Source organism: Homarus americanus, unplaced genomic scaffold, assembly GCF_018991925.1.
Source record: "Homarus americanus isolate GMGI-L3 unplaced genomic scaffold, GMGI_Hamer_2.0 scaffold24260, whole genome shotgun sequence".
Taxonomy (NCBI): domain Eukaryota; kingdom Metazoa; phylum Arthropoda; class Malacostraca; order Decapoda; family Nephropidae; genus Homarus; species Homarus americanus.
The window spans coordinates 7,149,572-7,177,326 of NW_024721079.1; the positions used below are offsets into that span (position 1 = coordinate 7,149,572).

A 27,755-nucleotide genomic window follows, 5' to 3' on the forward strand; every position below is an offset into this window, starting at 1 on the left:
AAACTTGGACGTTAAGTGTTGTTATGTGGGCGTGACCCGCTTTACCTGACACAGTGGCGTCTATATCCAACCATGACAGGGTGTCTCAGAAATAAATGTATACGTGCTTCCGTGGATGTTGCTTCATTGTTTGTACAGCATTAACTCAACAACATTGTCCTAACGTGTTGGTGTGTAAGGTCTCCCGTAAGTGAGGCCAATGTTGATGTTCTAGTAGAAGTGTTCGCACGGTATCCACGGGAACATGTATGGCAGTGTGTGTGTACAATACTGGATATAATTTTTCAAGAGACTCAACATTCTACACCATGAGTCACACCATGAGTCACGCTTACGCCTTTACTCCAAGTAGTTACGAATATTAAATTAATTCCACTAATTCAACAGTTTATCATTAGCGACGAATTAAAAAGGTATATGAGCCATTTTTTACGAAGTTAGAATCAATTAATTTGGTTTATTGTAAAGTAACGTCTGGTATTTTTTTCAGGCGGTGGGGTAATAGGAATTAAACAGTACATACTACTTTGGATAATGGATGTTGGAGTCATGGGGAAGATGATGGGTATGGGGATAATGACGATGGGTGATGGGGGATAGGGTGAGAGGGAGGAATGTAGAGACCCATTCTCCCACAGCAACTCAGTCAACACCTCTTTCACCCACAGCTAGTTCATTAGAAGGTAAGGCGTTATAATTGGTCATCCAGAACAACCAACATATAAAAAAAAGCAAAACAAATAATATAAAAAACGAAAATAGAAAATTGTATTATAATAGAGGAAAATGGAAATCATGTTAATAATAAATAAAAAGAGAAATGCAAGGTTGATTATATGAAAGAAAATGAAATATAAGATACTGAAAAATAGTCTGTTAAATTCTCTTATTTAAAAACAAAACAAAACAGAACACTTCCTGCTATAAAATGAACAAAAAATAAACCATAAAAGAAAATGGATCAGAATTTACAACTTAAAGAAAACGAATTTTAATGACTTTTAATAGGGTAAACTATAGTAACAAACTCAATCTTTTACACCCACTCGGAATTACAATGTCCCCACGCCTCACGACTAGCGAATTCACACAAGAGCATAAATTACCAAAGATTAACCCCCAACAAAACATAAATAAACGCTACCAATGATTACTTGCAACAAACTATAGCAATTGTGAAATACATTGTGCCATTGGCTTGGAGTGTGGGGAGAGAAAGCGATAAAGTAAGGGAGGGGGAGTTATGTTATGGTTACTCCCCTGCCCTCCCTTTCTTTAACTTCCCTCCCCCCTTCCCCATTCCTCCCTTTGAAGTGATTTTGCTCCCCCCCCTTCTAAGTGTTTATCCTCTCCTACCTTTTCTTCTCCAGTGTTTTACTTCCCTTTCCTCTTCTCCCCGGTGTTTATCCTCCCTTCCCTCCTCTTCCTAGTGTATCTCATCTCCTTCCCTCTTCTCCCCACCTTCTTCCATCTCCTCCCCTCCCTTTTCCTCCCCAGTGTTTGACTCCTCCCCCTTCACCTCCCTTCCTCGTCCCTCTCTTCCGTTCCCCTCTTCTTCCCTCCCCAGTATTTCTCCCCCACTCCCCACCCCTCCCCCCTTCACTGTGTTTACCGGGGTGTATCGTAGCGCAACCTCACATACACCAGGGAGGGGGGGAGAGTGAAGGGGAGGGGGGTGACGTTCCTTGTCAGTGAGTCGTCCGGGTGAAAGGTTGAAATCACTAAATTAGTCGATTTTGTCGCGCTCTGAAGGTGACGCTGGTGAGTGTAGAGTAATTTATGAGAGAGAGAGAGAGAGAGAGAGAGAGAGAGAGAGAGAGAGAGAGAGAGAGAGAGAGATAAAACACACAGTTGGACACAGATAATTAAAAGATAGTTACCATTGATACATATCGAACAGAGGGAACTTATATATCACGTTGACTGAGTTTACCGACCAGCCACTAAAGTGTAGGTCATTATACTGTGACTACACTGTAACCTCCTGACCAAGCAGAACTGAATCGTGTTTTTCGTTACTTTAAGATTTCCTGATCGGTCAACCATGTTATGTTGTGGATGGATAATGTCTGTGATGCTCCCAGGTGTCGAGTTGGGTGGATTTTGTTATTCATGGCCAAGGAATTAACTAGCCAGATAGTCAGACAGCAAGATAGACAGACACTCATTTAACTATTTATCCAGAAAGATAGCCAACCAATCAACTAGCCAGACAGAAAGATAGCCAACCAATCAACTAGCCAGACAGAAAGATAGCCAACCAATCAACTAGCCAGACAGAAAGATAGCCAATCAACTAGCCAGCTAATCAACTAGATAGCCAATCAACCAGCCAGCCAGAAAGATAGCCAATCAACCAGCCAGCCAGAAAGATAGCCAATCAACCAGCCAGCCAGAAAGATAGCCAATCAACCAGCCAGAAAGATAGCCAATCAACCAGCCAGCCAGAAAGATAGCCAATCAACCAGCCAATCAGAAAGATAGTCAGACACCTATCCACCCAGGCAGTGAAGCACGAAGCATTCTAAACAGAGAGAGTGTGTCAGGTGGGCAGTGTGGTGATGAAGTACAGCAACGTGAAGGAAGACAGTGTAAGAAGTTATGAGGACGGAGCCATGTGGACCGTGACCACGACTACCTGTACCTGGTCTCGTATTAGTCGACGTTTATGTCCCCCCACCACCCGCCCCACACTACCACCACCCACTACCATTATCATTATCATTACCACCACCACCACAATCACTACCACCACCACCACCACCATCACCACCACCACCACTATTTGCGTCCATCGCCACCATCACCACCATTATTATTTACGTCCACTGCCACCATCACCACCACTGTAACTACCATTAGAATTATCACTACCACCACCACCACCATCACCACAACCACCATCACCAACACCACCACCAACAACAACAACACTCGAGGCCTCTACCACCGCCATCTCACACACACACCACTACCACCATCACCACCACCACCATCACCACCATCAACTCCCATTTTCCTGGTCACTCTTAACTCTTGTCAGTGTTACCAGCTCCAAGTAATTGTCATTCTTAAATATTCATACTTTAGATATTCTCACTTAACCCTTTGAGGACGATGATTTAACCCTTTGATAATAATGTTTTAACCCTTTGATAAGAATTTTTAACCCTTTGATAATAATGTTTTAACCCTTTGATAATAATGTTTTAACCCTTTGATAATAATGTTTTAACCCTTTGATAATAGTGTTTTAACCCTTTGATAATAATGTTTTAACCCTTTGATAATAATGTTTTAACCCTTTGAGTGATTTTTTTTAACCCTTTAAGAACTTTGATTTCACCCTCCAGGAATCAAAGGGTTAAACTATAACAAAAATAGATTCTCAATGTTCCTTACGTCCAATAATCTTCATAATTACAGGTAAAAAAACAAAAACAAGTACATTTATCTTCTTCAACTCAAGTCACAACGTCAAGAATCAAATTAAAATACAACAACGAAAAAAAAAAAAAACCTTCTTCGGCGACTCTAGATACGTTCACTTAAATCCCAGTTTACGGGGGAAAAAAAAATATGGCGTAAGAGTTTATGAGAATTCTGATTAAATTATTGAGAGAGAGAGAGAGAGAGAGAGAGAGAGAGAGAGAGAGTTACCCGAGGTTGCTACAGGTGGTCTAAATAGTTCTCACCCTACATTCTGTGTCTCCTCCTCCCTTCTCCCCCCTACATCCACCTCCCTCTCCCTCCCTCTCCCCCCTCTCTCCACCACATCCCAGGGGGTGAAGGAGGGGGTGAAGGAGGCGGTGAAGGAGGGGGTGTAGGAGGGGGTGTAAGAGGCGGTGAAGGAGGGGATGAAGGAGGGGGTGTAGAAGGGGTAAGGGTGATATAGGCAGGGGTGAATACGTGTATATAAAGGTGGGGTAAGTGAGGTCAGGTTAGATTAGGTTAGTTTAGGTTAGGTTAGGTTAGGTTAAGGTAAGTTAGGTTAGGTTAGGTTAGCGGTGGTCACTCGGGCAGGTAAGGGAGCGGTGGAGCGGCTAAAGACGTCAGCTGAGTCAACGATAAAACATAACAATTAACAGTGTAAAGCAAACACCTGTGTGTGTGTGTGTGTGTGTGTGTGTGAATCACTTACTGTCTCACCCAAGCCCCATCTCGTTCACTCACTCACCCTAACCTTCACCTAACCCGGAGTCCGCCAAAGTGAACCAGGAAGATTAACGAACCCCGAATCCGAAAGAAGGGGATAACACCGAACCCGAGTCCAGGTAAAATGAACCCGAGTCCAGGTAAAACGAACCCGAGTTTTGGGGTGTGGGGGGTAGAGAACCCCGGGAGGGAGTGCGTGAGTGTAGGTCGAAGCTGACAGTTATAGACGCACCATATGGTTCTTCTTCAACCCTCCGTCTTCCCCCCCCCCTCCTCCTCCTCCTCTTCCTCCTCACCCTCCTCCTCCTCCTCCTCCGTCCTCCGCCCCACATCCTCCCCCTGGCTGCTATTATTTATGTCTCTATTTGTAGAATAACTAAGACACAGGTGAGGGACTCCAACCCAGCCCCTTACTGCCAGCCTGAGCGGGAGGAAGGAGGGGAGGAAGGAGGGGAAGGATGGAGGGGAAGGAGGAGAGGAAGGAGGGGAGGAAGGAGGGGAAGGAGGAGAGGAAGGAGGGGGGGGGGAAAGATGGATATGATAACAGCTTTCTTTAATCACCAGGTAAAGAAGGACAGGTGAGTGTGTATTAGTTAGTGACGCAGGTATATCGACGCATTTATACCGTAGTCAGTCACCTTGGCGTAAATTAGTTCACAAAGATGCGTAAGGGATTTGTAGTTGCGTTAGTTAGCTCAATGGCTGCCCTTTTTGATGTGATTGAGAATGTGTTTCCTGTTTGATGATGATGATGAATTGGGATAGACGAGGTACAGTACAGTCTCTGTGTAATTTTGGCGCCATCTTGGCAGTCATTAGTGTACCGTACGTTAACAGAGTCATTCAAATGCTCCTCAAATCAACAGTTAGGAGAAAATTTTTAACATAACAACAATGGAGAATTCTAAACCGGTGTATTAGTGGTCACACACACACACACACACACACACACACACACACACACACCACCTGTTTTAAGTCATTAATATACGTAATCTCTTTTGCTGTTATGTTGTCCGGTCTTGCTAAAATTTCTAATAAAATATTCGAATATTAAAAATTCAAACGACACTTCCTGTGATCTTGACTATATTTTTGTATACGAATGATCTAGGTTAGGTTAGGTTAGATTAGATTAGGTTAGGTTAGGTTAGGTTAGGTTAGAATTCACTCTGCAATTCCTACATAGCACCACACTCATCTCAGTCAGCTTCACCCCGCCCCACCTCACATCACCTCACTCCATCCATACAGTCAACACCCCCTACCCTCCCCGAGACACCATACACTCACACAGTCAACAGGCCCCGGGGTTAGAGAGAGGCAACAGTCACTCATATGACACTGCGGAATTTACACATTCACGCTGACGTCGACTTAACGGTGGTACGTGTTTGACTGATGGGCACGACGCTCACAGGTAAACACTGATTCGTGACGTGTTTTGGCTAATGCGTCTTTTATATAATTCCAAATACCTGTAATAAGGACAATACCTGTAATAAGGACACACCTGTAATAAGGACACACCTGTAATAAGGACACACCTGTAATAAGGACACACCTGTAATAAGGACAATACCTATAATAAGGACACACCTGTAATAAGGACACACCTGTAATAAGGACAATACCTATAATAAGGACACACCTGTAATAAGGACACACCTGTAATAAGGACAATACCTATAATAAGGACAATACCTATAATAAGGACACACCTGTAATAAGGACACACCTGCAATAAGGACACACCTGTAATAAGGACACACCTGTAATAAGGACACACCTGTAATAAGGACACACCTATAATAAGGACACACCTGTAATAAGGACATACCTGCAATAAGGACATATGTATCGTAGGTATTTTACTGTAATCTATAGTAGTTGTAACTCCATAATTCATTCTTATACATTATCTTCAACAGCCTGTGTGAATCTCTGTATATGTATGACTATTATTTACACACCATCATGTATACCAGAACAAGATCTATATGTATTTTGGTTTTCCTTATTAATGTATACTTGGATTTATGTCTTAGTTTTTATTCATTCATTTATTTCCATCTATCTCTCTACCTGCTCCTCCACTCTTCTTCCTCCTCCTCCTCCTCCTCCTTCCCCCTGCACCACCGTCTCCTCCTCCCGCTGTACCTCCTTCTGCACCTTCTATACGCTCCTCTTCGACGCCGCCAGCAGGAGAAAGTTCGGGTGTTCAAGGTCTCCTGCACACCGAGAGAGAGAGAGAGAGAGAGAGAGAGAGAGAGAGAGAGAGAGAACTCCAAATATAAAAGTAAACAAAGGAGGTGATGATAAAGAGAGAAAAGAACAGAACAGAAAGAGACAAAAGACCAAAAAAGGGAGGTGGAGATATCCTGAGAGAGAGTAGGAGGAGGAGTGAAAGTCTGTCTGTCTCTCCCCACACACACACACACACCCTACAGTGACGTCATCAACCACCAGGAGGTCCCGGATGTGAGAGAAGGTCGGGCAGATGAAGAATCGAAAATATAATGCCATCCTATTGAATGTGTCTTTAATTAAACACCTACGACAACAAAAAAGGTTCTTGATGACACGTTCTAACTCTCTCAAACAATAGGTAAGCGATTGGATCCAATTACTGACGTCTGTTGTAAGGTTTTGTTTTGTTCGCCTTTATACATTCTCTTTTTGATGTCCTCTAACTCTCTCTCTCAGATAAATAGAATTGGATCTCGTTTTGTTTTTGTGTGTTCTTTTCGACTCTATCAGCTCCCTTAAACAATAAAAGCATTGGATTCTCTTATTGGCTTCTGTAAATTTTTTTTATTTCTCTTATGAATTCTTTATCGACGCCCTCTGACACTCGCACAATAGCAATAAGGTATTGGATCCTGTAACTGTTCCTTCATTGTAAGATTTGATTCCGTTCGTTTCCCCGAGTCCTTTTAAATGATTCGATTCCGTATAGAAAATGTATAAAAGTATATGATGTTATGCTCAAAGGTCTTCAAAAATCTATTTTCTAGAGAGTTAGGAATGATCTATCACAGGTCCTTCGAGGCTCGTAGTCACAGTACGTACAGAAGCACTTTCACCACGACCAGAAACATTTAAGGTTCGTGGTAACTTAACTCGAAGTCATATTGTTTATAATCATATCTATAAATATATCTAAATTTATATCTTTATTTATATGCTTATAGTTTATTTCCACTTTGTAATTTTGTTTATATTTGTATTCGAATCTTGTCTGTGTTTACGTGTTTATAAACTGTATATACACTCCCTGCAGCAGATAGCGTCATACCACCTCAAGAGTCAACAGAGTATCAGTCGTGGTTGGATGAGTATGGAGGCAAACTACGTCGTTAATCAGCTCATCCCACTTAGTGAGTTAGTTGGAATACGTCCTCAAGAATGTTTATGATCTAAATATAATACAGAGAAACATAACGCTATCATAATGACATGTAATGAAATGTAATCAAGAGTAATTAAAGGATCAACCTGATGATTAGTCCCTCCCAGTTTGTGTCACCTGAAGATTAACCACCCTAACCTAACCTAACTCCCTCCTCAGATAACCCTTTGGGGAATTAATTATCAGGTGAAAATAAGCTGGGGGGGGGGGGTGTTAGGTGGTCCATATCAAATGAAATGTATAAAATAATATTGTAATAATCAGAGGTCAGGTAATTATGATTTATGACACTGTGCCAATTATAACTACTCGGCACCCACACACCAATAACAGTGTCACTTAACTATAACTACCCACACACTCTATGGCACTATTGCTCTAATAACTACAACCACCTACAACTTCATAACTGTTGTAGAAAGTTTGAGATGACAACAAGCAGAGCGTGAGATTGTGTTTCTTACCTGTGTGAAGCTGACGAGGCTTCCCACCACCAGCAGCAGTGCCATTGTCGCTCTCATCTTGATCCTGAGGAGAGAATGAGAGATACTGGTGAGAGATGTGATACCAAGAGACAGGGGTGAGTGAGGGATACAGTGGCCGACGTGTATATAAGGCTGGGACACATAGCGAGATACAACATAGGATACACATACGTATACTCATGAGGTTGGGACACATTATTATAGTTAAACACACACACACACACACCCCAGGAACACATGCCATACGAGGAGATGAACACAGACTCATTTTAACGCTTGCAGCTCGTAGGTCACAACTCCTACACGTATGAGTGTCTGGGAGTAATGTTTTTCCTTTAGGTACAGTATATATATTATCTATTGACTTCATTAGATGTTATTAAAAAATTAGTAATTATTTATATTAAATGTATTTTAAATGAGGAGCATATGACAGTATTTATCTCATTCAGGTAGACGTCTATATCCAGTTCATGACAACGTTAATTCATATAAAATTTTCAGCCAATATATAATTTTCTACATGGGATTAATTTTAACAATAGACGGTAAATATATACTAAATATATTACAGCGTATTAACAACGTAAAAAAAATTATATTTTGCCTTTTAATGCTTTAATTTAACTTGTGTAACCTCTGTAAAGGCACCAGTGACGACGAGAAAGAAAATAAACAAATGAACATCAATATGACAGAGGGAGTAAACACAAGAGCATCAACACGACAGAGAAAAACAAAAGAACATCAACACCTGCAGCTGAACATCCTCATGTTGAGAGATACTTCACCATACTCCACAACATAACGTTCTTAGATCCCATGAAGGTATAGACGACATGAGACCTTGGAGATTTGGACATGGTGGAACGCTATAACTCTTTCTCTGCGGTCAACCTCTCTCCTGAACTATTAGAACATCACCGTGCAAAGGTGTGTTCTCGAGGCAATCGGTTCACAAAGGTAAAAAGATGACGTCTGTAAGTTGTAGGAAACCTGGTGATTGGGTCGAATAAGTGTACGGTTCCTTATACCTGAGAGAATAACAGTGAGGATGTTTAATGGAGTCACGCCTCATCAGTATAAGGATGAGTAAACTATTAGGTACTGATACTCTAGGATGAGGAGTAGTAGTAGTAGTAGTAGAACCTAAACAACAGCTGACGAGAAGTATAGGTGAAATGGAAGCGAGTTATAAGCAGGAGTAATAGTAGAATCAATAGAAACAACAGTAGTAGTAGTAGTAGTAGAACCTAAACAACAGCTGACGAGAAGTATAGGTGAAATGGAAGCGAGTTATAAGCAGGAGTAATAGTAGAATCAATAGAAACAACAGTAGTAATAGAGTCTCAATAGCAAGTGACGAGAAGCAGACAAAAATAGTGATGCAAGTCATAACAGCAGAAGGTGAACCCAGACGGCAGCAAATGGACCCTCCCCCCCCAAAAAAAATAGAGCCAATGACAGCAATAACAACAGCAATAACAACAGCAGAAGCAACAGCAGAAGCAAAAGCAGACTGACAGCAGGTGGCATGGTGGTCCCGTCTCTACCACGCTCCACAGCTCACGACTTCCCTCCCTCCCTGCTGTCAACTTTCCCCCTTAACACACACACACACACACACACACACAGGGATATTTAGCGTCATATTAAAATTCCAATTACCACACTAATCCCCAATTAATTAACAACCCAATTTAATTATGACAACGGCCACCCCCTAAAAAAAAAATCCACCCATTACGGTTAACACTGACGATGGCATCCGGTTAAATGCATTGCTATACCGTTACCACATTAAGATAAATAGAACTATACTAACTATTCTTATATATAATGATTATACCAATTACAGTGTGATAAAGAATAATAGATCATATTGATATAAAATAAGAAGAGATATAGCGAAAAATAGACGGGTGGTACAAGACGACGGAAGATATTGACAGAAAAGAGAGAGAGAGAGAGAGAGAGAGGGAGAGAGAGAGAGAGAGAGAGAATACCACAAACGGAAGGGAAAGTTTTTAGAAAGTTACAAGAGTTTGGCTGAGAAGAAGAAAGTTTAGAAAGGCTTCAGTTTAAGAGAAAAGGGTGACTGAAGATAGTAAGTAAATAAGTAAGTAAGTAAAGTAAGTAAGTAAATTTTCAACTGTGCACGATGAAATAAATTGTTGCTACTTAAAAGATACTTAAAGGAATTATTGTTATTTTTAGAAGATAAATAAAAAAAATAGCCAGAAAATGGGAATAATTTTAGGGATATTTAAAAGAAACTGAGGAAATATTTTAGGGAATTTTAAGAGAACGTGAAGATAATTTTAGGGAATTTTAAAAGAACGTGAAGATAATTTTAGGGAATTTAATAAAACAAATACCCTGATATTTTGAAGAAGGAAATTGACCCCCCCTAAAAAAACGATGGTAAATTTGGTGAAATCAAGAAAATGAAATAAGCTAAATACAAGATAATATAGAAAGGAAAGAAAAGAAAAAGATCAAGAACAGAAAGTACGAACCATAAAAGAAAGCACAAACCCCCCAAAAGAAAGTACAGATCACTAAAACGAAAGCATCACTTATCTACGATGAATAAACCATAATGAGGAGAACGTGAAAGCCATCCATATCGAAAGTGTAAATTGCTAAGTTTAGAAAGAGGTAAAAAAAGAAAGTGCACGGAGAGAGAGAGAGAGAAAGTATTCCCAATAAAATATTAAGAAGAAAGCGACGAAGATCTTAAGACATTAATTGAGGATTGGGGAGACAGGGGAAGGGGAGTGTGGATTGACGTCATGGGGAGAAGGGAGGGGGTATGAGGAGGGAGGGGTGGACTCACAATAGGGTAAGTATAGAGGACTCCTAGGGAATTGGACTCACACTCAGGAGAAACCCAGAGAAAGTGGGAGAATGAAGAACCTGTGGTGGTGGTGGTGGACCTGTTTGGACCTGGTAGTGGTGGACCTGTGTTGGACCTGGTAGTGGGTGGACCTGGTAGTGGTGGACTGTGTTGGACCTGTAGTGGTGGACCTGGTGTGGTGGACCTGTGTTGGACCTGGTAGTGGTGGACCTGGTAGTGGTGGACCTGTGTTGGACCTGGTAGTGGTGGACCTGTGTTGGACCTGGTAGTGGTGGACCTGTTAGTGGTGGACCTTTGATGGTGGGTTGTGGAGTCGATTTTTTCCCTGTGTTTTGTTCATTATTATTATTATTTTCTTGTTTACGGTAGATTTATCTCTCTCTCTCCTTCTGTTTCTTAATTTTTCTTTCTCACTCTTTCTCTCTCCTCCTCTCCCTCTAATAGGCAGGTAGACTCGCCCCACCTGTGTGAAAGCACAGGAGAGACCCTAAGGAGAAAGTTACCTGCCAGGTGTGTGTTGAGGGCGTGAGTGAACCTGATACTGAGGCCCGGATCACTCCAGGTCATCTCCACAGGTCATGATAGTGAGGCACCAGGTAGTACAGGTCATGGTGGTGACCTGTGCTTTCTAACCTAACCTAACCAATCTTAACCCATCGCTAATGCTAACTTAACCTAACCCAAGTTAAACCTTTTCCTGGCTGTATATATCAAAGTGAGTCGAAACAACGAACATACCTGCCATTTGGTGTCGAAAATAACAAGAAATTTCCCTCAACTGACGTCACGTTGTGGAAATATTGTTAAAAAAAAAAGTTAACATTGCGAGGCCAGACTGAGGGTGTGTGTAGAGGGGCTCTGGGTGGTGGTGGTGGTGGTGGTGGTGGTGGGCCGTAACGGAGCCGTGACACTTGCGGTCGTATGAAATTTCAGGTACGGTCGTTTTACCTGAGGACGTTTATAGATCGGATATCTTAGTTGGGAACGTATAGGGTCCAAATATTTTAGCTGGGGAACTGTTAGCTTTTGGTGCTTTAGCTGGTAACGTTTCTATTCTCGACATTTTTTTCCGTTAAGAACATTTCAACGTTTTTTTAGCTGCAGCAAGGTCTCACCCGGTTCTTTAAAACGTTTCCTCTGGGTACTTTTAGCTTACTTTTTTTTTAGCTTAGTAAATTCCTGACCCAAGATAAACTAGAGAAAAACACTCAGGGTTTAGAGGTGTTTCGACTATCACTGGAGCCAAAGAATCAGTGTACAGTACAGTATATAACTCATCTCTGTTGACTATACGTAATACGACTACAGTACTTCTACCACCGTACTTAGAGAGTAAGATAATATACCTCGGTAACATAAATAACTCTTTAGTGAATATACATCACTGAATAACTCTTTGTTGTATAAGATGTTTGGTAATAAAAAAAAAAAGTCTTAATTTTTTTTTGGGGGGGAGGTGTTATGTAAGGTCCCGTTTTATAGGCGGTGAAGAGGAGAGCAGACGTCATTACTTGTGTGTGTGTGTAGAGTAGAGCTTTTATTCTTAGTTACAGAGGAAGCATCTTACTGTTATAAAAGAGCGGGTGTGTCGTAAATGTTGTCTTAACCACTGCCACCACCTGACGCCCTTCCCTTCTGTGTGTGTGTCTCTGTGTGTCTCATACCCCCTCCTGGACACCCATTGTACCCGTTCTCTGTGTCCACTGTGTCTCATACCCCCTCCTGGACACCCATTGTACCCGTTCTCTGTGGCCACTGTGTCTCATACCCCCCTCCTGGACACCCATTGTACCCGTTCTCTGTGTCCACTGTGTCTCATACCCCCTCCTGGACACCCATTGTACCCGTTCTCTGTGGCCACCTGGTGTATCAATCTGATTATCAACTCTCTGTGTCCTGTTGTAATCTGTGTTGTAGAGTCTGTGGTCTGACTATGCGCATTTGTTTTGTCTGTTTATCGTCTCTATACACACAATGTTTCTGTTGTGGTCTATGAGAATGTGTCGTCTACCTTATGTACAGGCAGAGGGCTGGTGTGATGGAGGGCTGTAGGGCGTGCGTGAGGGCGTGAACGGGGGGCGTGAGTGGGTGAGGTGGGTGGTGAGGGACCGCTAGACTAGAGACAAGCACAGGGTGGCGAGTGGTCGGAGGAGACACACGCTAGCCAGCTGGTCTTCTTACTAATGGGCCGAACTTATGCTCGTACATGACGGTCACCTACTGCTACCTCCACGATGAGAGAGAGAGAGAGAGCGTTCTTGAAATCAACAGACCAGAACAAAACCTAACCCGGAGATAATTTCACCTGACAATTACACAACCTGGCCTTAAATTAACCCACCATTGAGAACAAAAGTAAATACAATTCCACTAGGTCATTTATTTCTTAGTAAAGGGCAGGGAGTAATGAGGGGTACCAGTAAGGGGCAGGTAGTAGTGAGGGGTACCAGTAAGGGGCAGGGAGTAGTGATGGGCACCAGTAAGGGGCAGGTAGTAGTGAGGGGTACCAGTAAGGGGCAGGGAGTAGTGATGGGCAGCAGTAAGGGGCACCAGTAAGGGGCAGGGAGTAGTAAGAGGCACTAATAGAGGGCAATAGGGTATTAAGGGGCACCAATAAAAAGGCACAGTAAGGGGCAAAGGGTAGCGGGGGGCACCAGTGGCCCATATCCTCAACAAACCCGGTAATTTGTAGGGCGGCTGCCATGCCTCGCCTCGTCCACCCTCAGGATTCTTTTTGTACATTATATCCCAAAACTCGGTAACACTGCCCTCATTATTACACCTAAACTTGTCCACTCGCTTAGTTGTCATCAATGGTATATAGATCATAGCTATAAATAACGTTAGGTCTATAATATGAAATAAAAGTATAAACGTGATATTTAACAAAAGAAAGCCGTGGTGTTGAGTGGCGAGACATAGTAACTCAAGGACGTCTTAGTGATGCCGTGACCCGCCGCTTAAGGCTCCATCGCCACCACCACCATTCACCTTAGTTTGGTAGTGAACGGTGCTGGGACCTGCCGCTAGCCTTGCCCCGGGCGCCAGGCAAGTTGATTACGATAGTTAAGAAATTATGGGGTGAAAGAGAGGATAAAGTAATGATAACAGTTCAGGTATGGGAGGCAGGTTATGGGAGCTAGGTCACGGGTAGGCTATGGGAGTGAAACTTTGACGTGAAAGTTGAGAGGTAAAAGAATGGGTTAGCATGCGATCCACTCACCCCGAGGTAAGAGTCCAAGGAGCCTCGGTGAATAATGTCACTTGTTCTTTATAATATTAAAACATTTCACTGATTAACCTTCCTGTCGAGTTTCAAGAATTATATGAAAGTTTTACGCCACGAACACAACGACTCAACTCGATATCATAACCTGGCACTAACTCTTTGAAGGATGTAAAGAAACCCACAAGAAGACGTTGTTGACCACCAGAGGGCAGTGTTCATCCGCCATTACATAACACTAGGTCACGTCTCCCTAAATTTTGGAGGGAAAATATTGATCGCTGAATTGATTATAGTGTTAAGTTATACCGGCACAAATAAGTTTAATGGTAATACGTTTGTGTTTGTTTGAGTTGTCACGAACATAAGACACACACACACACACACGCGCACACACACACACACACACACACACAACGAAAAGTATAATAACATCAACATGAGGATGACGAGAGAGGGGCCGCTGTCACCTGGTGTGTTTTCCCCGTAGACCACTAACTTCCTCACCTTGTTCCGGGTATCACTCGTTCTTGCACCACCACCACCACCACTCCCACGGACCTAAGCCCTCACAGTTTGCTGCCCAACACGGACTTCAACTGTCACGTACTACTAACCATTTTTTGTGGGGAGGTCACTGTGTAAGGGATGTGGGGGTGGGGGTATGTTGAGGAAGGAGGTGACACACATTGTGGTGATGGTTTACAGTGTGGTCAGTGATCTGCCATCATCATGACTTCTGGTGACCCACATCTCCGTGTGCGTGCGTGTGTGCGTGTGTGTAACAAAATGATTCACTAAACATACCTCAGACACCTTCCCTACCTCAATCACCCCTCTCCCTCCTATCACCCTCTCCTACCCTATCACCTCTCCTACCCCATCACTCCATCACCCCCTCCCATCACCTCTCCCCCCCATCACCCTCCCCTACCCCATCATCCCCCCTACCCCATCACCCTCCCCTACCCCATCACCCCTCCCCTACCCCATCACCCCCTCTACCCCATCACCCCCCTGCTCTATACTGTACAACTTCTCAACCGTAACACGAGCATGTGACTTGCCTATTACTACCCCGACCTCTTCTACCCATACCCCCCCTCCCTCCACCCACCTCACGCCCTCCCCGGATGTCCCCCCCCTCCTTCCTCCCACAGCAATCTCTACCCGTTACCTCCACACGTCTCCTCCCCCCCTCCACCACTACCCGACTCTTCTCCCTCATTTCTTCCGCTGCGAGATTCTGATGCAGGGCAGTAGTGGCGGGGGGGAGGGGGGGGTGGAACTCCTCCTCATCATCATCTTGCCCTCACCTGTTTCCCTCTTCTCCTCATCCTCCACGTGTGTCTCTCTCTATCTCTCACTAGTTGTCTCTCACATGATATATTCTCAAAGGCTGATAGAGAGTTAAGCTTTCCAGAAACTTATTCTGATACGTAGAGACAATATATGAAGACCTAACCTAACCTAACGAAGCGTAACGTAACGTAACCTAACCTAACCTAACCAGGCAGTGCAGGTAACGCTGTTTAAATATACGAGTGTTGTAAGGTGTCACTAATGATGTTTCTCCCATAACAGTGACCTGACAGAATATTAACAACAGCATCAGTGGGACAACACAAAATTTTCTTTATAAAAATGTTAGCATCATAACACAACACAACAACATAACACAACACAACTCACCACAACACAACAACATAACACAACACAACTCACCACAACATAACATAACACAACACAACTCACCACAACACAACACAACTCACCGCGACACAACTCTCTGTTTATAGTATTAAGAGGTATGTCACGAGGTAGACGGTCGACCTGGTGCCCCTGACAGGAAAGGGGTGAGGACTAGCGAGGTCACGGGTCACGGCGGGGCAGGGCGCACCGTTCCCAGGGCGGGGTGGGGTGAGGGAGGGAAGGCAGGCAGGCACCCCGAACACGTTGGTGTACTCTGGGACACAGTAACACGTATATATGTGTGTGTGTGTGTGTTTGTGTGTGTGTGTGTTTGTGTGTGTGAGTGGTGTTTGTGCACTTTTTTGGTACGTCTATGATTGTATCCACATTTCCTGTTGCATGTATGATTGAATATTTTTGTTAGGTATCTGTATATATCTGTTATGTACAGTTCGCAATTATATGTATATGTCTTTGGTAGGTATCTGTTATAGGTATGATTATATGGATATTTTTAGTAAATACATTATCGTATAAGTTTTTTTACATTTTTATATTTATCTACACACACACACACACACACACACTCACCTGCACAGCCGTAGTTAGATAAGAGAGTCGTAGTTAAGTAGACACCAACCTGAAAAGACAAAGAAAACAAGGTTACACATTAGGTTAAATTGAATGATGTGAATTACAAGCATAAACACAATAAACTTTAATCTACCAGCTTCACAAAAGGTCTTTCCCTTCATTGAAAACAAGAATATTTCACCACGAATCCATAACTATGCCACTTTAACTAATATCTGATTTAGTAGCAAGAGAATGATCATGTTTGGGTACGTCTGTCGTAGCGTATATGAGGAGTCATGTAAACATTATGTTGTGTTCGTGGTGTGAGACCGGATTATTCGGATTCATTCACGAACGATATCTTTTAATTTGTGACTGAATGAAAACAGGATGTAGACGAAGGTATACTAAAGATAATATGTAAAACAAGAATATTTTTTCAACTGTGATAGTAGGCCAGGAGCACTGAGAAGAATAGTAGTAGTAGTGAACGACATAGGAACATAAGAACGTAAGAATGGAGAAAACTGCGGAGGGCCTATTGGCCCATACTGGGCAGTCCCATTTACACCCAACCCCTATCGCTCATATATCCATCCAACGTATGTTTGAAGCTATCCAGTGTATTCAAGTTAATGATGATGTTTGGTAACTTGTTCCACTCATGCACTACTCTATTTCCAAACCAATGTTTACCAATTTCGCGCCTAAATCTAAATTTGTCCAATTTAAAACCATTGTTACGAGTTCGCTTCTGGTTGGATAGTTTGAGTACATTATAGTAAGTACTAAGATTACAGCAACATAAGTTATAACACTCATGGAAGCAGCAGTGTTATAATAACCAATAGATATAGGTTATTCAGGGGCGGTGTTCCCACGTTCTTCAGAGCGACGCTTCCCTCCTGCTGCTGCTGCGTCAGACGATTTTGATCATGACTGTCGAGCTTGACCAACTGTGCGGCGCTAGAGGGCACGCTGACCAGGCGGCGCAAACCACACACACACAAACCACCGAGCCTTCGTCACCACAGCTAACCATCGACTTCAGTATTATCACTATTATCACAGCTGTTACCACTGTCATCAACAACAACCACTAACAACAACCACTGTCATCAACAACAACCACTGTCATCAACAACAACCACTAACAACAACCACTGTCATCAACAACAACCACTAACAACAACCACTATCATCAACAACAACCACTATCTCAACTCATGACTACCACCACCACAGCTCAGTCTTCCGTTACTTGATGATGGGCAGTGTTAAGGTTTCTTCGCCAAGCTGAAGGAACTTTAGTCTCGCGGTGTCAATATATTCCCGTTAATTAGCTCATTAATACTTCACCATAGTGTAAACGTTTATAAGGGTGTGTACTGTTGATATCGATATGTGTAATTTATTAGCTCGGGATATTATATTCATGCAATGTTTTTGTTGTCACTTTTATTCCTTCGTTCATCACCTTAAACAAGACATTTACATGACACACCGCCTCGCCGCCGTATAAATGAAAGCTTTCATTCATTGTGTGGTGGTCAAGGAAGGTCAAGGTGAGGCACGGAGAGGCGTTGGCTAGTGGCCGTCACTGTGGCGGCCCGCTGACCCTCATTCATCGCGGCCATGGCCAAGGACAGCTAACGGGACGCCGCGCCACGCAAGGCCAGGCCCGAGCGGGATACTCCCTTCCACGTTTGTTTACATTATGCGCTTGAGGGACCTCGACTATAATGACTTTCATTGAACTTTTTGTGGTAAGTGGGATGTGTAACACATACCATTATAACATTCCTCGCTGTGAGTGGCTCTTGGTCAGAACCTAATATGGAAACATGTGAGCTGACTTTGTGTTTGATAATTACGCCATTAATACTGTGTTTATAGTCTAGGTACAGTAGGTGATCCCTTACATACTGGGCTGTGAATCTGTTCCTGCTGCTGAGGTACGATTACTTTCATCTTATATAAATAAAACACAGAGTCACCAATAGAATAAACATATTTCCTTTAGTGAAGGTGTTCAGTACAGTGGAGCCCTTTACACTACCTGTTTCTGTACAGTAGTCACGTTCTTACTCTGGCTCTCCTTCTTCCCGTTTTACAAAGTTTATGTGCCTCATTAACCTGGTGTTACCTGTCATCATATTCATCACCATAAATATGCTTCACTGAAGCCACATCCTCGTCCTAGCCACACTTCTACCTTACCATAACCATACTCACCACACCCACACAGTAGCCACACTCTTACCAGAACCACACCCACACAATTAGCCACACTCACCATACCCATCCCATAGCCACACCCCTACTATAGCACCTTACCACACCATCTCAGCCATACTATGTTAAGTAGCCATACTCACACTGCCACCCAAGGAGCTACTACTGCGCTGGCTGACGATGACCTGACCCTGTGACCTACTCATCCGGGGTCACGGCTGGGTGTGCTGACCTCACCTTATACAATGTTCACTCTTCCCTCGCTACTATGTCTCCTCTATGCACTTGTTTAAGCCTCAGCTATGCCCTTGTTTATGTCTTATCTATGTACTCGTTTATGCCTAAGCTATGTACTTGTCTATGCCTCAGCGATGCACTTAGAGAGGTCGACTTGTGAAAGAGACCTAGGGGTACTTGTAAGCCCGGACCTACGGCCTAGAAAACAGTGCGTTAATGTAAGTAATAAGGCAAACAGAGTATTAGGTCTTATATCTAGAAGTGTAAGTAATAAGAGTGCAGAGGTCTTATTGCAACTGTATCTTGCGTTAGTCAGGCCGCACCTCGATTATGCGGTTCAGTTCTGGTGCCCTTATTATAGAATGGATATCAGTTCACTGGAGTCGGTGCAGCGAAGAATGACGAAAATGATTCTGGGACTTAGAAACCTTCCATATCAAGATAGGTTAAAGAAATTAAACTTGCATTTCCTAAAAAGACGAAGAGTGCGGGGAGATAAGATAGAAGTATTTTAGTGGGTGAAAGGAATCAATAAAGGCGATATAGATAAAGTTCTTATAATATCCGAGCAGGATAGGACTGGTAGCAACGGATTTAAGTTGGATAAATTTAGGTTTAGGAGGGAGATATGAAGGAACTGGTTCACAAATAGGGTGGTGGACGAGTGGAACAAGCTTAGCAACTTTGTAGTAAGTGCTGGAACGCTGGAAAGTTTCAAAAGGAGGCTAGATAGATTCATGGATGATAGAGAGTGGTAGTAACTCTCGACAGGAGCTGCCATGCACAGGCCAACCGGCCTATTGCAGACTCCTTATTTTCTTATGTTCGTATGTTCTTATATGCCTCAGCTATGTCCTTGTTTATGTCGTATCTATGTACTTGTTTATGCCTCAGCTATGTACTTGTTTATGCCTCAGCAATACACTTGTTTATGCCTTAGCTATGCACTTGTTTATGTCTTATCTATGTACTTGTTTATGCCTCAGCTATGTACTTGTTTATGCCTCAGCAATACACTTGTTTATGCCTTAGCTATGCACTTGTTTATGTCTTAGCTTGTTTATGCCTGTTACTTGTTTATGCCCTATGTCTTGTTTATCTATGTACTTGTTTATGCCTCAGCTATGTCCTTGTTTATGTCTCTATCTATGTACTTGTTTATGCCTCAGCTATGTCCTTGTTTATGTCTTATCTATGTACTTGTTTATGCCTCAGCTATGTCCTTGTTTATGTCGTATCTATGTACTTGTTTATGCCTCTTGCTATGTACTTGTTTATGCCTCAGCAATACACTTGTTTATGCCTTAGCTATGTCCTTGTTTATGCCTTATCTATGTCCTTGTTTATGTCTAATCTATGTACTTGTTTATGCCTCAGCTATGTACTTGTTTATGTCTTATCTATGTACTTGTTTATGCCTCAGCTATGTACTTGTTTATGTCTTATCTATGTACATGTTTATGCTTCAGCAATACAATTGTTTATGCCTCAGCTATGTCCTTGTTTATGCCTCAGCGATGCACTTGTTTATGCCTCAGCTATGCACTTGTTTACGTCTTACCTATGCACTTGTTTATGCCTCAGCTATGTCCTTGTTTATGCCTCAGCGATGCACTTGTTTTTGCCTCAGCTATGTACTTGTTTACGTCTCACCTATGCACTCGTTTATGCCTCAGCTATGCACTTGTTTACGTCTCAGCTATGCACTTGTTTATGTCTCACCTATGCATTTGTTTATGTCTCACCTATGCATTTGTTTATTCCCCACCTATGCACTTTTGCCATGCCTCAGATATGCACGTCTTTGTATGTACCTCCATACCTTACACTGGGTCCCATTGTTCTCTTAATTCTGGAAGCTCCCCTACACTGCCCTTGCCCCAACATTTGCCCCTTTACTCTTGCCCCAACATTTGCCCCACTCTTTTGCCCCAACACACTTTGCCCCCACATCCCAACACTCCCTGCCTCTCACACTTGCCCCAACATTTGCCCTACTCTTGCCCCAACACTTGCCCTACTCTTGCCCTACTCTTGCCCCAACACTTGCCCTACTCTTGCCCCAACACTTGCCCTAACACTTGCCCTACTCTTGCCCCAACATTTGCCCTACTCTTGCCCCAACATTTGCCCTACTCTTGCCCCAGCATTTGCCCTACTCTTGCCCCTGCCCCACTGGCCACAGGACCCTGGCAGCGGGCCAAATCAGAGGTCACACGGCCAGGCTGACCCAGTGCACGTATTTCTCGCTCTCTATGTGGTTGTAGTTGTTGTTGTTGTAGTTGTTGTTGTAGTAGTTGTTGCAGTTGTTGTACTTTAGTTGTGATTGTGGTTGTTGTTTTGTTTTAGTTGTGGTTGTTGTTGTTGTTGTAGCTGTTGTGTTTTAGTCGTGGTTGTTGTTGTATTCTGCTTGAAGTTGTTATTTTGGTTGATGTAGCTGTGGTTGTGATTTTAGTTATTGTTGTAATATTTATGCTGGTAATGTAAATATAATAATAAAGATAATAATAATAATAATAATAATAATAATAATAATAATAATTAATACTACTAACGAACAGGCGGTAGCGAACACCTATAGTAACGAACAACTAACGATAAGAAACACTGCCCTCTGGATTACGATATCTGAACTAGTGTGACCGAATAAACAAATAAATGAGGTAGATATGTTGATGATTATGAGAGAGAGAGAGAGAGAGAGAGAGGCGAAGTAGCAGCAACTGGAAGAGATACCGGCTACATGTGCAAGAGTGAGCCAGTCGCCAGTCGCTAGAAAGTAGCGGGAACAGTTAGCAGGGCTTGCTTGCTGGTGTTAGGGGGTCACATCTATACAAAGCCTCGAGCCACAGAAATACGCCCTCATGTGTGTGTGTGTGTGTTGAATTTCCTGTATTTAGGTGTTTCTGTAATCCTGTAACACACACACATAAACATAAAACAAGAAAATAATACTAAAACTCAACCTTAAATTATAAAAAAAAAACTAACATAAACAATAACACGGAAAATTTATTGAGACGAATACTTTACTTAATACGTCTCACTTAACACCAATTATACTTCACGTTACGTTCACTTATCATCACTTAAAGAGAGATAAATAATAAGGTGTACTTCTGTAATTTAGTTTAACTCAATAGGTAATTCTCGCGCCCCTCAGGTATGTCATTGTAGTGAGATCATTGTGAGTTCAGATTATTTTTCTTGATATATATTGTATTTCCGAGTAGAATGATACCCCCCCCCCCTCCTGTCTCTCTCTCACCCCCCACCCACCCCTTACCTCTGTCTCCCTCCCCCTCCCTCCTCCCCAACAGTAACTACCCTACCCCCCCCACTCTCTCCAGTGTGATATTGACTTAACTGATGAGTGTTTTGAGCTTTATGAGTATAAAGAGGTCTTCTTATTTTTGTTCTTCTTCTTGTTCTCCTTGTTCTTCCGTCTCGTGGGATCCAAATAACACACAAAACAGACCGTGAGAACCAGAACATCCTAGAGAGCGAGCCAAAGACCGAATCATCATCTCCCACACACACACTCTCTACCCCTGACCAACTTCTCTCTACCTCCTCTTCGTCGTCTCGCCAATTACTCGCATAGTTTATCTCTTGTGAATTTATCAGTGTATGACGTCATGTGATTTAATTACTTGGCCCAGATTCAATTGATTGAGTAAGTAAATCATTCCTGAGAGACGTTAAGACTTGGGAGGGTAATGTGTCGTTCGTGTGATGTAAACAAAGTCGATGCGAATTTGTTTTTAGTGATGTGGGTTTGTTTTTAGTGATGTGAGTTTGTTTTTAGGGATGTGGGTTTGTTTTTAGGGATGTGGGTTTGTTTTTAGTGATGCAAGTTTGTTTTTAGGGATGTGGGTTTGTTTTTAGTGATGCAAGTTTGTTTTTAGGGATGTGAGTTTGTTTTTAGGGATGTGGGTTTGTTTTTAGTGATGCAAGTTTGTTTTTAGGGATGTGAGTTTGTTTTTAGGGATGTGAATTTGTTTTTAGTGATGCAAGTTTGTTTTTAGTGATGCGAGTTTATTTTTAAAAGTCTCTAGAGGTTGATGGAGACATGTTCCAATATTCTACCGACATCCATCTTACTAAACCCTGTTTGTGTTGAAGATTTCCAGATTTCCATAAAGAAAATATAATATAAACTCCCGTTATACACAAATTTCTGGACTTTTAGAGATATATTATTATAAAATGACACAAATGAGTAATATTTTTGTCTTAGATATAAAGTGAGAATAAGTGTATAGGTACATTATCATTATCACTTCATAATTCTCCTAAAGATTGTATCACCTGTTATTGAAACTAAGATATTAAATTCTTTATATCTTATTGTTGTATTTTGAAGATTAGAATGTCCCAGAAGTTATTGGTGTTATAGATGTGTTGTGATGGTGTTTTGTTGTGTTGTGATGGTGTTTTGTTGTGTTGTTGTGATGGTATTGTGGTGATGGTGTTGTGTTGTGATGTTGTCTTCTGTTGATGTGTGAGGCTAAGTTCATCAAAATACCAGAGGTGTGTGTGTGTGTGTGTGTGTAGATCGTCTTTACAGCGACACAAACCAAACACTCGCACAAGAGAACGAAAAATATGCAGCCGAAAAACCTGGACCTCAGACAAACACTAATATTTATACATATACCCTGCCATCATGCGAGGAGGGTAGAAGGAGGGAGGGAAGGAGAGAGAGGGAGGGGAAGAAGGAGGAGGAAGGAGGTGAGAAGGGTTGCGCAGTAGTGAGTGTATGTGTGTGTGTGTGTGTGTGTGTGATGAGGGGTGAGGGAGGTCATCGGAGGTGCAGGGTGAGGGTGAGTGAGGGAGGTGTCTTCAATAGTGGTGCAGGGTGAGGGTGAGTGAGGGAGGGTCAATAGAGGTGCAGGGTGAGGGGTGAGGTGAGGGAGGGCCAATAGGGGTGCAGGGGTGAGGGGTGAGGAGTGAGGGAGGGCCAATAGAGTGCAGGGGTGAGGGTGAGGGGAGTGAGGGAGGGCCAATGGGGTTGGGGTGAGGGAGTGAGGGAGGGGCCAATAGGGGTGCAGGGTGAGGGTGAGGGAGTGAGGGGAGTGCCAATGGGGTGCAGGGTGAGGGGTGAGGGTGAGGGAGGGCCAATAGGGTGCAGAGTGAGGTGAGGGAGGCCAATAGAGGTGCAGGGTGAGGGGTGAAGAGTGGAAGGGTGAAGGGGTGGGGTTGAGGGAGGGTGAGTGAGGGTGAGGGTGGGGAGGGTGTGAAGGGGTGAGAGAGGGTCACCTCACAGGATGTCTCCTAATTATGAAGGTGACGTCAATCACAAAGGTAGACCCGTACACCTGCTTAGGGTTGTGGGGGACTCTGGGTAATGTGTGGGGATTGTGGGAGTTTGTGGAAGTCTGGGTAATGTGTGGGGATTGTGGGGAGTTGTGAGGGACTCTGGGTAATGTGTAGGGATTGTGGGAGTTGTGATCTGGGTAATGTGTGGGGATTGTGGGAGTTGTAGGGGACACTGGGTAATGTGTGGGGATTGGGGTTGTGGGGGACTCTGGGTAATGTGTGGGGGATTGTGGGAGTTGTGGGGGACTCTGGGTAATGTGTGGGGGATTGTGAGAATTTTGTGATCAACACCAAACACTTAATGAAAGGATGTTATGAAGTGATTCAATTAAACAATGGTAATGCGAAGGTGTGTGTGCTCTCTCTCTCTCTCTCTCTAGGCATGGTGGTACGTACTGGGCAATAGGAATAAGAGAGGGTAAAGGAGGGAGGAAGGAAGGGGGAGGGAAGGGGGGGAGGGAAAGAGAAAGAAGGAAAGGGAGGGAAGGAGAGGGGAGGAGAAGGAAGGAAGGGAAGGGTAAAGAAGGAAAGGGAGGAAAGGAAGGAAGGAAATGGAAGGAAGGAAGGAAGAAAGGGGAAGGAAGGAAGGAAGGGAAGGAAGATAGTCAGCACCGTAGGCGTGTGAGTGGAGGGAGGAGGTCTGCCCCTCCTCCCTCACCCGGGGCGCGTGACTCTTGCTAACTGGGCCAGCAACACACTACCTCCCTCCCTCCCTTCCCCGTCCTCTTCCTTCCTTCCTTCCTCCCTCCCTCCCTCCCTATCTTCCTCCCTTCCTTCCTTCCCCGTCCTCTTCCTTCCTTCCTTCCTCCTCCTCTTCCCCCTCTTCCTCCTCCCCCCTTCACTCTCCCCTCTTCCTCCTCCTCCTTCCAGACAGACAGACGGACAGACAGACAGATAGATAGACAGACAGATAGATACATAGATAGATAGACAGACAGACATAGATAGATAGACCAATATAGCGAGTGTATAAGAAACTCGCCCGTCACCCAACACTCGGCAGGTGCTGTTGGCTCATACGGGTCAAACACATTGCAGGTAAAAACAGTTATAGTCTAAACAACATATTTTGGTGAGTGTTTATACCTGTTGTGTGTATATAGGTCTTACATACATACATACATACATACATTCATACATATATACATACATACATTACTTACATACATACATACTCAAACGCAACACTAACTGTTATATTTTAATTTGATCCATTGAACCCTTCTCAAGTTATGGTAAGGAAATGTATCGTATAGACAGACTAACAGACAAGATTTGCACTATATATCCTTACTAATAATAGCGGGGCATAAAACAAACAAGAAACAAGGTGTACTAATAATAATAATAATAATAATAATAATAATAAAAAATAATAACAATAATAATAATAATAAAAAATAATAAAAATAATAATAATAATAAAAAATAATAACAATAATAATAAAAATAATAATACTAAAAATAATAATAATAATAATATAAATAATAATAATATAAATAATAATAATAATAATAATAATAATAATAATAATAATAATGATAATAATAATAATAATAATAACACTACACAGTAACATTAAACTAGGGATCACTCTCTAGCGTCCTATTTAAATCACTGGCTTTCTCTCTAATATTAAACTAAGTGGCTTACCTCTTCCTTGCCCCGACGTAGACACCCTCACTCAAGTGGCACTCTAGGTGAAGAAGGATGAGGAGAACACTTCGGCCTTAACGGTAGTCCTTCGTAAATACACACACTAACACACTCTAACACACTTTACTGATAATTACTTATGTCACTCTCCTTCACCATCGTCTTAAGTAAACAAGTATGTAAGTAAGTAAGGGTGTCTATAAGTGTTAAGTGGGCACTGGGTAGTAAAGTAGTGAGGGAGAGAGATCACGGACAAGCGGGGGGTGGTGGGGGGTGGGGGGGTGGGGGTGGTTGGGTGTACGTGGGGATTTGTTACACGGACGGGCAGTGGTTGGGTGTACGAACGTCACAGGACCAGCGAGGCAACTGTGGCCGATTCAACTAAAGCACCTCGCTCACGCTAAAGAGGGGGAGCCAGGGGAGGGGGTAAGGGAAGGGGAGAGGTGGTGGTGGCCAGGGGGTAAGGGAAGGGAGGGGAGGGAGGAAGTAAGGGGAAGGGGAGGAGGTAAGGGAAGGAAGGGGAGGGGTGGTGGTGGGCAGGGGGAGGGTTTAAGGGTAAGGATTGTGGCCAGGGGAAGGAGGTAAGGGAAGGGAGGGAGGAAGGCGATGGGAAGGAGGTAAGGGAAGGAAGGGAAGGGGTGGTGGTGGCCAGGGGGAGGAGGTAAAGGGAAGAAAGGAGTGTCTTGTAGTTCCTGTTATGGCACCCTGCAATGTGGCACCCTAATTTTTGCACTTGTCATTTTAAGTATTACCTAACCTAACCTCACCTGTGGGGTCGTATCTACCTGTCAATAAGAAGTCACAAGCATAATTCTTCCAGTCATTATTAATTGTATCTCAATAATTCAGAAAAAAAAGAACTGTACAGCGATATAAATGCACAGATACAGGTACAGATAGTTCAGAACAATGGCAGTACATGACACTTCCCTCCCCCACGTTCTCGTCACTTTCTACTTTCTTTTCAACTTAACTCTTCTTTCCCTCACGTGACGTCATGCACCCTCACGTGACGTCACCAACACTCTTGTGACGTCACCCACACCCTTACGTGACGTCACACACAATCCCACTTTGTTCTGTCGAGCGGTAGGTGTAGTGGGTGGCGGGCGATTGGGTGGTACGGTTGTGGGCGTGCGGTAGGGTGGGAGAGTGGGTGTAGCAGAGTGGGCGGCAGATGGTAGGATGAGTGGCGGATGGGAGATTGGGTGCAGTAGAGTGGGCTGTAGTGTGGGTGGCGGGTGGGTGGCGGGTAGGAGAGTGGGCGATATGGTGGGTAGCGGGTAGGAAAGTGGGCGATATGGTGGGTAGCGGGTAGGAGAGTGGGCGATATAATTTGGGTAGCAGGCAGGAGAGTGGGCGATATAATTGGGTGTGGTGGGAGAGTGGGCGGCAGGGTGGGCAGCCAGAGTTGCTGGAGTGATAGGGTGGTGGTGGCCGGACCCCTAACAGGACGTGTTGTCGTAGGATGAGACACAGGTGGTGGCCAGCACATAATAATTACCACATTCCTACCACGCCACCTGAAACACCACACCACCTGGCTTACACCACCACCTGGCTTACCACACCACCTGACACCATCACTGGCTTACCACACCACCAGGCCCACCACACACCTGGCTTACACACCACCAGGCTTGCACACCACCTGGCTTACCACATCACCTGAAAACACCACACACCACCAGGCTTACCACACCACCAGGCTTACCACACCACCAGAAGCACCACCACCAGGCCCACCACACCCACCAGGCTTACCCACACCACCGAACACCACACACCACCAGACTTACACACCACCAGGCTTAACACACCACCTAGCTTACCCACACCACCTGCTTACCACACCACCAGCCCCACACACCACCTGGCTTACCACACCCACCAGGCCA

The 27,755-nt window shown here is 43.5% G+C and overlaps 1 protein-coding gene across 4 annotated transcripts in view; it reads right to left on the reverse strand.

Moving 5' to 3' along the window:
• LOC121861512 overlaps positions 1-27,755 on the reverse strand; it is a 59,870-nt gene that overhangs the window by 17,340 nt on the left and 14,775 nt on the right. The window contains exons 1-3 of one of the 4 annotated variants that reach the window (XM_042359321.1): positions 25,855-26,074; positions 16,422-16,470; positions 8,032-8,095 (exon numbers count right to left, since the gene is read on the reverse strand). In XM_042359321.1, the coding sequence (XP_042215255.1) occupies positions 8,032-8,088 (57 nt within the window). In that variant the 5' untranslated portion in view covers positions 8,089-8,095; positions 16,422-16,470; positions 25,855-26,074. Of the gene's footprint in view, positions 1-8,031; positions 8,096-16,421; positions 16,471-25,854; positions 26,075-27,755 lie in introns of those variants that run through there. The other 3 variants (XM_042359320.1, XM_042359322.1, XM_042359319.1) reach the window with 3 other exon arrangements.